The sequence below is a fragment of the Larimichthys crocea genome, chromosome XVI, assembly GCF_000972845.2.
Source record: "Larimichthys crocea isolate SSNF chromosome XVI, L_crocea_2.0, whole genome shotgun sequence".
Classification (NCBI taxonomy): Eukaryota; Metazoa; Chordata; class Actinopteri; family Sciaenidae; genus Larimichthys; species Larimichthys crocea.
This window is the reverse complement of record NC_040026.1, coordinates 8353841-8365000: the sequence shown is the minus strand read 5'-3', so window position 1 is coordinate 8365000 and position 11160 is coordinate 8353841. Positions and strand designations below refer to the sequence as shown.

Genomic DNA, 11160 nt, shown 5'->3' with positions numbered 1-11160 from the left:
AATTGAGAAAAACTGTAACAGTGCGGATGTGATCAGAAACAGTTTATCACAAATACACACTTGAGCTCAATCTATAACAGTTACATAACTAGTAATAATAATAATAATAATAAGTTGAGGAGAAGTGGTAGGAACATATAAGTGCATGCTTCTTCCTACTCCCTTTTCAACATGTATGATTGAACTTAATTTGCACTGCGAGAGAACTTAACAATTCAGTTTGTGCGTGCACAGGTTAGACCTGTTTTTTTTTTCTTTTACAAGTTCGTAATACATTTTTCAAATATAGAATACAACACACCAGACTGCATAGAATAAATATGCTGTATAGATTTTTATTTCATCACGTTTTTTAGAGGACATGGCTAACCAATATTTAAATACAGTCTGAATTCACTCTGAAGCACTGAAGAATGACTGAAATTACACATCGAAATACATCATATCAGTACAAACAATACCATTACAAGACATAATATTAAATTATTGAATGATATAATTCTATGATCTACTATCAATTCAGAAATTCATTCTTAACTCAAACTAAAGTGACCTTACTCTGTTTTTATAAATAAAAAGATGCTTTTTATATCCTTTCTGTCTGGGTGTGGGTGAGACTTCCATCACTTTGCTTTCATGTCATATTTTATGCACTTTAGATATCAGATGTTTATAGAAGAAAAAACAATTGAATGAATGAATTTGTGATGTTTCAGTTCTTCTCTCCTTCCTCGGTGTCTCCGTCATTCTCTGATCCAGACTCCCTCTCCTCAGTGAGAGAATTTTGTCTCAGTCCTGACATTGGGACCAGCTTTCCCTCTGAATCCACTCCCATCGGCTGGATGATGTTTCCTCTGCAAGACAAATGAGGGATAACGAACAAAGAAATTTTATAAGTCAGTATTTACATTGTTCTTATTGTACTCTTTCTATGCTCTGAGTGTACAGACAGATGAAGATAAATTGATCTCTGTGTGTGTCTCTGTCATTTCACTGACGTGGACAGCTTGTTGAAGAGCATGATCAGCCTCTTGGCCTCCTCCTCCTTCTCGTCCTCTGTCATGCCCTCCATGGGGTCCGGCTGCTCTTCCTCCACCCGCCCCGTCACCGGGTTGATGCGATCTTTGACCTGCCGGTACTCCTCAGTGTCCGAATCAGAGTCGCTGGAGTACTGGCCATCAGAGCTGGTGGTCCTGGGACCCTGTCCGCCCAGCAGGCCCCTGGTGGCCAGCAGGCCCGCTGCGTTGCCGTAGCCCGTGTACTTGACAAAACGACTCACTGGAAGAAGACGTGAACGTGATGGTTGTATGAGACAAAGTATTGTATACACACAAATGAATGTTGATGAAAAACACATTTTCTTTTTATAACACAAAACCCCAGAACCTTTTCAACACCGCACAACACCCATGGGAGTCTCTGATTACTACTGCAAAACCACAAAACTCTAGTGCAGAGTTTGAATCTGAATTTTCAAGAAATATACTCAAGTCAAACACAACCACACTCAGTTTTGAATATTTACAAGAAATATATATCAGATTCAGGGAACTGCTGAAACAATCATTCATGGGATTTCAGAGGAAATTTAAAGGGAAGACAAGGATTTAAGAGATCAGAAAACCAACAACAAAACTGCAGATTAGAGTAGCGAAACTAAGAGATTTTATTTGACCAATTTTAACATAAAAATCAATATGAACGAAAAGTAAATCCATGGTTAGATTTGATCATTTAAATTCACGGCGTTATGACACTGTCATTTAAACAGTCCCTGTTTGTGCAGGGAGGGTGTGCATGTTTGCTCTTACCATTTTCCTTGCAGAGGACAAAGATGAGGTCGGCGGCGCAGTGTTTGACATCTGTATCCAGATGAGTCATGAGACGGATCAGGCGACTCTTCACTGTGGAGCCTTCCTCTGGCCTTTGTGACACGTCTCTCAGAGGAGGCAGGATCTAGTGACGTGGATATGTCATGATTTCAGTTGTTGATTAACATTTGAAAACACACACGTTTCAAATATAAGCCAAACATTGTGAATCTAGAACTTTATTTCTGATGTTTTTGTGGGTATTACATGTTTCCTGATGTAATGGCGTGTTTCTCTGTGAGCCCTGCAGCTCTCCGTCAGCAGATTGAGGATTGGTGTCACCTTCTCTTTGATCTTATCGCCCTGAGAAGGAAACAAAAAAAGAGTCCCTCAGGTTGTTTCAGTATTAGCAGTCTGTTGGAGCGAATTGTTAATTATAGGTTGGCTGCTTTTCTCTGCACAACTTTCTCCCTCACCGACTCCAGACGCCTCTCCATGAACTGTACGAGGGTGTGGACACAGTCCATGTTAACCCCATGGCACTGCTCCGAGCCTGGCTGCAGAGGCACCACGAGGAGCACGTCGAGACACTGGAGAGGCAGCGCTGACAACAGGTTGACTGTGTGACTGAGAGACGATTACAGCAAAAGAAAATCGATAAAAGAGAGAATATTGGATTACTACATACACCGGTAAACACACACACACACAAAAGCATACAGTATCCTAGTAATTCAGATCAGAGATAAACATGACTCAGTTCTTTACACAATAATAAAAAATATAAAATGAAGGACCCAACAACATTAGAGACGTACACATGATCAAATTTAAGTGTTTATAGAAATTAATGAGTTTTATGAAAAAGAAAGTGGGATTTACAACCGGGGATTAAGATTTTATTGAATAAACCCAAGTGAATTTCATAAAACTCATGACAAAAAACATGCAGGGTAGTTGAGGATGGTCCCACCTCACATGTACATTAAAAAACTTTGTATTCAGTACATAAAAACATTACCTGTACTGTAAACACATGATTTTATCAAAATGATTATGCAAACAGAACTTATCTGGTATAAATTAAACTGAGGAATGATTAATAATGGCTTTCTTTCTATCCAGCCTCCCTTTGGGTCGTGCTCACCCTTGCAGCTCGTCAGTGTCCTCTGACAGAGTACACTTCCTCATCAGGCAGACACGCAGCAGTGCCACCAGGTGTCGGTAAAGAGCAGCATCATCCTGAGGGAGGTGAACATCCAGAAAAAAAATACAGTACAGCTCATTTTTCTATGATAATGTGTGAAGCACAGGATTGGTTTTGAGTTCATGTGTTCTTTTACAGGCTGACAGGTTAATCATGGGTCATGGTCACCAACCTCACTTGGCTCCTGCCTGTGGGTGCTGTAGGTGACGTTGAAGAGGATTTTGAGGATCTCTATGACACGCTGAGAGGCTTCCAGTGAGATGGGTGGCGTTCCTGGGCCCAGCACACACTCATACTGCTCCTTCCACTCAACCTCCAGGCAGCTCTCCAGGGCTGCAGTGAGGATGGACACACCTCCCTCCTTGGAAGAGCGACAAAGTGTGTGAAAGCAGGAAAGAAACCAAAACTAGAATCTTGATCTGTTCATCTCAGTCTTCCACAATGTATGACTACCATTAGATATATCATACCACGTATTTAATACTATGTAGTAAGTGAGTTTGTGTTACCTGGTGGAGCTGAGTCCTGAGCTCTGGCCGTAGTGCAGTAATGAGGAACATGAGGCGTAGTTCATAGAACTGGACACTGGAGGGAGATGAGCAACTGATACTGGTGGATAGACACTCTATGAGACCACACATGAGCCTGAGGAAACAATAACAACAGGTCAGCTGAGTGGAGACACGTTAATCTGAATAAAAGCCAAATGAAGATGACGAATGAGAATAATACTGTTAAACTAAGATGTGCCAGACGTCATGTTGTCTAGCGGTTTTCATCTCAGTTTGGGATTTCTCATAATGACCTTTAACAATCCTCTATCCACAGGCATGAACTTGTTGCTATCAGAGTTGGTAATCAGCCATTGAAGCAAATAGTTTGTGAACACTGGGGCAAGTCTCTGCTTTTTCTCATTGTTGGGAGCAGGTGTAAAATATGTTTTCATTTACTTTTAGTGTAGTGTTACTGGAAACACCCTGAAGTGATTTACTTCTATTTACGGACAGCTAAATGTATCCAGAAATGGGTTACAAAGATAAAAAGCAGCTGTGTTTGTGTGTGCACGTTTTTATTTGCGTCCCACCTGAGAGCACTGAACTTCTCCTGTGCCCAGGTGCTGTTGTACACCACATTACACAACACCTTCATGGCCTCTTTTCTCTGTGTCTCCTCTCCTGAACTGCCCTCCTCCTCCTCTTCCTCTTCCTCCTGGCTCTCTCTGCGATCCCTCCTCCCTTGCTCCAGTGCCTTCTGATGAGTACTGCCTCTGTGCATTTCGACGATGCTCGGCCTGTGGCTCCCGACCCAGCTGATGCAGTCCAGATCTCCACTGGTGGCATTGCTGACATCACTCTTGGCGTCCTCATCGAAGGCAGGACACTCTTCATTTTGGTTGCTCGCTTCAACATCGCCTTCGTCCTCATCACTGCGACACTGAAACACTTTCGCTTCAGTGAGGGAAACGATGATGTTATCGTAGAAATCAGAGTCGGGGATGCTGGCTTCGTCGCTTGCATCGCATGTAGTCAGCCCGGCTAGTTTGGCGACAGTCAGGAGAGCGCTGTCGGTCACCATGGGGCCCAGGACCTTTTTGTCCCTGGAAAGGATCCTCAGGGTGCGTAGAGATACTCTCAACAGACGACCTTTAAGTCCTGATCTCATGAACCTCAAGAGGACAACAGCTAAATTCTGAGGACAGGAAAAATAAGACATTTAATTCAACACCACTCTTCAAAAGGAACAACTGGCCTCTGAGCAAAGCAGACAGTGACAGTCAGGTACCTGTCTGAGGATGAGGCCTCGATCCTCCTGGTCGTACTCATCACAGTCAGAGTCCGAATCAGTGTAGTCCCTCACTTTGTTCTTCTTAAACTGGAGCAGCATGGCAAAAAAATAAACATGGTTAAATGTTTAGCACTTTAGAGTTTATGAATTAATTTCTCACATGCAACCAAATGCAATACTTGAATATTATTTCTAAAATGTGCCAGCACTGTACCTCTTCTAGCTTTCTTTGCTTTATGAGGTGAATAGTCCAATTTCAGTGAGCAATGCAGCAGAAGAGAAAATAATATCAGTACATGTTCACGTTACCAAAGTCTTGTATCTAACCTTTAGTCCTTCTAAATGTTTCTTTTAAAGAGTTACTAGTTATCTTTCTGAATTAGTTTACTCACTATGACTACACTCTACTGTTGACAGGTGAGCGGTCACTGTCAGTGAATGTTAAAATATTTATCAAAATATATAAGATAACATTAAATTAAAAACATGAAAGATTCATTTTAATTTTATGTAATTAAAAATGTTATTAGAAACTGAATTAAATGCAGAATTTAAATCAAATATGACATTTAAAAGAACAATTACTTCAATTAAATATATTTTTTTATTACGTTCTGAAAAATATTTATATATTTAATTAAAGGTCCAGTGTTTGAGATTTCTCTCTCTTAGACTTTATTTTGAGAATATGAAGGAAATGCAATATAATTATATTATTATAATTATTAAGTATTAACTATGCTTTTGTTAGTGTATGTAATCTGAAAATTAATATCTTCTATATGTTTCCCAGAACGGACAAATTAAACACTTTTAGGAGTCCTAAACTTCGGATTGACACACTCCGTATTGTATGTTCTAACTCAGCCAATTCATGATGTTTGTAAATATATAATATATAATATGTTACATGGCTGCAAATGACAGGGCTGAAAGTGTTATAGATGGATCAACGTGTGGTATGTTGGTTATTCAGTTGCTGTGCATGGGCTCAATCTGCCTGAGCAAGCAAGAAGAGAGGATCAGAGACGACTGATACAGCAGAATTACTAATCACAGACTGTGGAGTGGGGGCGGGGAGGGGTGGATGAGATGGAGGAGTCGAGTGGAGGGGGGGGGCAGGGGTTAGAAAAGGTTTAAGGAACACAGAGATTTGACATAGCAGCAACATGATTTTCTTACTTTCCTTCGGTCTTTCTCTTCTGCATCAAAGAAGAAGCACTGGGCAAACTGCAGGACAGAGATAGTGACATGGTGATGGCCCCTCCTCTACATAATTCACTATAAGCAGTCTATCATCCAGACACAACAGTGTGTTACCTCTTTGTTGAACTCCTGCAGATGTGTCTGTACACCGGTCTCATCCCCCAGCTTCATGCACTGGATAATCCCCTGCAGGTCCACTTCCATGCTTCCTGCGCGTGCACACACACAAGCACGCACACACACACACACACACACGCACGCACACGCACGCACACGCACGCACACATACACACACACACACACAGGGAGGAATAATCACTCAATGTGTCATCATAGTGACAAAAATACATCATGTACAGGATATATTTTACCCAGAGTGTTGAAATCAATCTATAAATTTGACATTAAAAGGCTCAAATGAAAGACTTCCAGTAAAATACTCATCCTACCATCTTATTGTCATGACAACCAGTTGGATCACTGCTAAATCTCTTCTCGGCTAATAAAAGCAGAATCTTTCACATACGAGATGTATTCTACACGTGTAGAAAGAGAGTGAAGACACATTACAAGAGTTTAACTCCGTATGTTTGTCTGAACTTACCTTGTGCAATTCACTTATTCTTCAGGTGATATACGGTAGGTGTGTCAAAATCACCAACCCAAAGTGCTGTCACAGCTTCAACTTGACTTCAGCTCACTCCCCAGTGTGTCTCAGCCCACATATGCACAGTAAACTACTCTCCACCTTTGAATTTGCTCAGTTCTCTTGCTTTCCAGTTACCTCAGCATATCTCTGTATCACTCTATCTCACCCTCTCCCTCTCTCTCTCTCTCTCCGATTAATCCAAGAGATGCAGGAGCCATGGAGTGGTTATGGTTATAATCCACTAATGGACTCTTAAGCTTATATCTCTCAGTGTTGACACTCTAACATGCAGGCATGTGCTGCACATTTCACTCTTCCTGTGTCCAGTTTTGACACACTCTTTCACTCTCATCACTTATCTAATGGAAAGAAACATTAAGATTTTATTTTTATCACGCTTGTTTAGCTGTTGCGTGACCGCAATGGATCTATGGATGGTCACGTAAAGAGCACCACAGCTTAAAATGTCTGTCTACTTATTGATCAAAATCCTTCCATCAAGTAAATGAAAGAGTATTACATACTGTGCAAACAGTATTAAAATGCAGTTTGTGTCTCATGCCAGAAGATGGAGTTATTTTCATGGTTGAGTCGATTCAGGTATGCAGTCTGAAGAGGTTGGATATCCTCAGTATATTATTAAAAGGTGTCTGTTGAAAATAAAAATCTCACCAAGCTACATCAGATCAGCTGCAACTGAAAACAATCTTCAGTAGGGCATGACAGCCAACATTTAGATTTTATTCTAGCAAATCAGATCTGTTTGTTTTCAACTTAGATGGCCTACTTTCAACTGTCATACACAGTGTACTGTAAAGATAAAGTGTGTTTTGAGTGCTCTAAAAGACGTAATCTGTGGCAAGATGATATGTGAGTGAAAGATGGGCTTTCCTGGCAGGATGGTTACTCTTGTGCCCAGTGGGTAAAGGAAACAGGGCCCGGAGGCTGAGGTTGCCGGCTGGTTGCTGCAAGTTTACAACAACAGGATGCGCACTACGTCAGCCATAGTGGAAGGAAAAACCAGAGGAGTCCTGCTCTCATGGAAGTAAACATATTCCTTCAAGATTAATTAGAGGCTTGAGATGGAGGAAATCAACAAATCCCAGCTACAGATTGATGACCGACACTAACCTACAGGAACAGGAAAACAAAGTTTGTCCCAGACATACGCAATCATGGACTATTTGCTTTAGTCATTCTGACACAGCCCGACATCATGACTAACTGTCACAACACCTGCGACACTATATACTACATGTAAGCTAAAATCCACTTTAATTGGAAACCATCTTGGACAGAGTTTGGATCTCTGTGTTTTTGCTGCAGTGTATGTTTGTATGTTGGTGTTATTTATTGGTCCTTCACTTGGATGTTTAACCTCCACTGTACAGAAAGATGTATGTGAAAAGTTCCTTTTCATCATCAATCATTCATCTGCACGTACATACGGGTTCATTTTGTGCCATCGTAACTACTTTGGACTCCAAGCACATGGCAATATGTAACTTGCATTAAGTGCAATGTCATCTTGTGTCCAGTAGTTTGGGTCACACTTTACTTTAAGTCCTCCTATTTAGCATTCATAAGCTGTATATAATAATAATACTAAGCTGTATATAAACAAATAATAAACACCATAATGGAGCGGTATGCAGCAATACAGCCTTTTTAAAGTATTAATGAATGTAGAGTGAGCAATTAGAACTTTTCCCATGAAGATATTTATTATATTATCACATCTATATTTTACTATATCATCAATAATGTAATCATCCATCCAATTCCTGTAACCGTTTATCCTTATCAGGGTCGTGGGTTGCTGAAGCCTATCCAAGTTGACATTGGGCAGAAGGCCCGGTACACCCTTGCTAGTTCATCACAGGGCTGGGCACATGGAGACAAGCAACCATTCACACTCACATTCATTCATACCTACAGGCACAATTCGACCTTTTTCACAGCAGCCATTTTGACATGAAATAGAAGGTAAACACAGGTGTTACCAATGGTACTGATTAAGGTTTCTTAATCAGTTTCATTGGCAACACCTGCGTTGACCCTCATGTCAAAATAGCTGCTGTGAAAAAGGTCTATTAGGCGATAAAGTGCACGTCTTTGGTCTGTGGGAGGAAGTCGAGGCACCTGGAGAAAACTCATGCGTATGCGGGGAGAACATAAAACCCAGTTACAAGTTCTTATTCAAAGCAGAGTATGTTAAGAGTGTCTTAATACTTGCGTGGGAATCTTTCATTAAAGGACAAATCTGGTAATGAAATATATATGGATTCAGAATTATTTAGAAAATTTCATTGAAGGAAACAGAAAAAGCTGGTGACATTGGTTTAGGAGTGTAACAAACGATTGTTTATTATCGATTCATCTACCAAACAATTTCTCGTTTGATCAAGTGATCATTTGTGCGTAGAGAAGCTACGAGAAGCTGGAAATGGTGGACATTTACTAATTTTGTTTGAAACATGACTTCATATCAAAACACTTGTTACCAGTAGTTATTGCTAGTTAATTCTGTGTTGACTGACCGATACATTAACAGACTCATTGTTCTGTATTGTGGATTCATTTGGGTTCACAATGTGTCAGTTTTTCACCAGAAATGATCAATTTCCTCAGATCTAGGCAGCAGCAGTAAGATAAAATAAGGAACTGGTTTACCAAAAGGCTATGCTTTCTTCTGGCACGTAACCTAAACGTTTGCAAGTTGTGAATCATAAGACTGCCTCATGATTTGGTTGCTAATGCTCTTGTGTGCACGCGCACCATTGATGACTCAGTGCACTACGCTGACGACACAAACTGTGCAGATGGTAGTCGCAGGAAAGGTACACAATGGACGTAGGGGAAGTTGTGATATGGAGAGAAGGAGAGAGAGGCTGGGAGAGTTAGAGGTTGGAAACTATTAAACGTGGCTCCCTGTGGATTTACTGTATTATTAAAGGATCAAAAATTATTTTTTCCCCTTTTCCTAGAGAGCTGTTTGTGAATTTGGCCATGTTCCAAAAGTTCAACATTCACACTTCTGTGACTAAGTTATGCAGCATTGCTTCGTAACTTTGCTGGATTGTTGGATAATTTTATCAGATTGTCTCTAAATTCTTATTATCTTTGAGGAAAGGTGTTAAGATTGAGAAGTTGTTTTTGAAACACTGTATTTGAGGGAGGGGTGTTAGGGGGTTAGGTAGGATGTGTGCGGAGGACATTTCAGGAATAAACATGGTGACGACAAAAGTGACTCAAGGGAAAAAGGCACAGGAAAAATGGGGCGATAAAGAAAAGCCTGGAGGAGAACTGTAGTTATTTTGAGCTTTGCGGGCTTCCTGCAGGTGATGGAGATGAAAGAATGATTTCTGGAACAATTGCTCAGCAGCAAGTGGAGTGAGGGATGGAGGAGGATGTAGAGTGGGGGCAGGGGGGCGCTGGAGCAAAGGGTGAACATAAGAATTAGAATAAACATCGTTCTAGGTACAAGGTCACCTCAAGTATAAGTACAATGTTGTTAAAACGATTGTTTATGTTGGTATCACTTCTCCTGTAAATAGAGGATAAAACTGTCACGATAACTAATAAATTACAAGTGTGGGAGTTGCTCTGTCTGTATGACTACATTACAGACACGCCCCCTCACCCTGCCATCACACTATAAAGGACCAGATGTGGAGAGGGATGACAGACTTGAGCATCCAACAATCAGTAAGAAACCTTGAATGGTTTACTCAAAAAGCCACAACTGGATTTTGGATTTCCTTGGTGGTAAGTTTCATCCTGGATTAATATTTACGCCATTTTGAACATCTCTAATTAATAATTGGTGTCTTTATTGACTTTTTCTTCGGCGTCTCTATTATGGCTAATATAGAGTTGTACGGACCATTTATTAGTAATGAGTCTGGTCAGGACAATATGTTTTCCTCATCATCACTCATTGTTTTTCTGCCACAGGACACAACGGTATGGAGATAGCCATCGTGCTGCTGTTGATTGTGCCTCTGACTGCTGCCACTCCACTCAGACCAACTCCCAGGTCAGTGATAAACACCTAATATACAGTTAATGAACGATAGTGACCATAATGATGACCTGCTAAACTGTAAATAGAATATTTAAACTTTTCTGCTTAAAAAATGGACTATTTTTGTTTTGTATATTACAAATGCTTATGTTAATAAAATACCTTTTTTTTTTTGATGGACCCACAGGTCAGACACAGACACTGTCCTCCCAGGGGGCACTGTCCAGGCTTCAGAGGTGGAAAGATCAGAGGTCACACAGCAGGAGCAGCATGCTCAAACACTGAAGATCATCCCATTTCATTCAGAAGACAAACATCTCGGACGGGATGCACTGAAACACAGGTACAAAAGAGCATATGTTCACAGCAGAAGTGCTACCAGTACAAGGAGCAGTTAAAAACATTAGCCTTCTTGTATCACACAGTATATCCTATAGGCTACTGACAGGATTAATGCAGTACAAATACTGTAGTG

At 40.7% G+C, this 11160-nt stretch overlaps 1 protein-coding gene and 1 long non-coding RNA gene across 5 annotated transcripts; one reads left to right on the top strand and one right to left on the bottom strand.

The window, feature by feature from the left end:
• Positions 1 to 310: 310 nt before the first annotated feature.
• On the bottom strand, positions 311 to 10985 carry LOC104935910 (synembryn-A). Of its 4 annotated transcripts, none has more exons than XM_027289090.1 (14): positions 10849 to 10982; positions 6124 to 6220; positions 5986 to 6033; positions 5018 to 5035; positions 4801 to 4890; positions 4103 to 4707; positions 3528 to 3663; positions 3191 to 3379; positions 2959 to 3053; positions 2288 to 2438; positions 2079 to 2174; positions 1812 to 1956; positions 999 to 1278; positions 311 to 854 (listed from the first exon to the last, which is right to left on the bottom strand). In XM_027289090.1, exons 2-14 carry the CDS (start codon positions 6211 to 6213, stop codon positions 713 to 715), a joined length of 2085 nt encoding a protein of 694 aa, XP_027144891.1. In that variant the 5' UTR covers positions 6214 to 6220; positions 10849 to 10982; the 3' UTR covers positions 311 to 712. The 4 variants fall into 4 exon arrangements, with proteins under 4 accessions (XP_027144891.1, XP_019114381.2, XP_019114441.2 ...); XM_019258836.2 differs by lacking the exon at positions 10849 to 10982 and adding an exon at positions 6614 to 7886 and having other exon boundaries at positions 6124 to 6218; XM_019258896.2 differs by lacking the exon at positions 5018 to 5035 and having other exon boundaries at positions 6124 to 6218; positions 10848 to 10985.
• On the top strand, positions 2370 to 3282 carry LOC109138595 (uncharacterized). The gene is made up of 3 exons (XR_002041976.2): positions 2370 to 2503; positions 2937 to 3062; positions 3157 to 3282. It is a non-coding gene; the product is annotated as an uncharacterized LOC109138595 (long non-coding RNA).
• Positions 10986 to 11160: the final 175 nt, after the last annotated feature.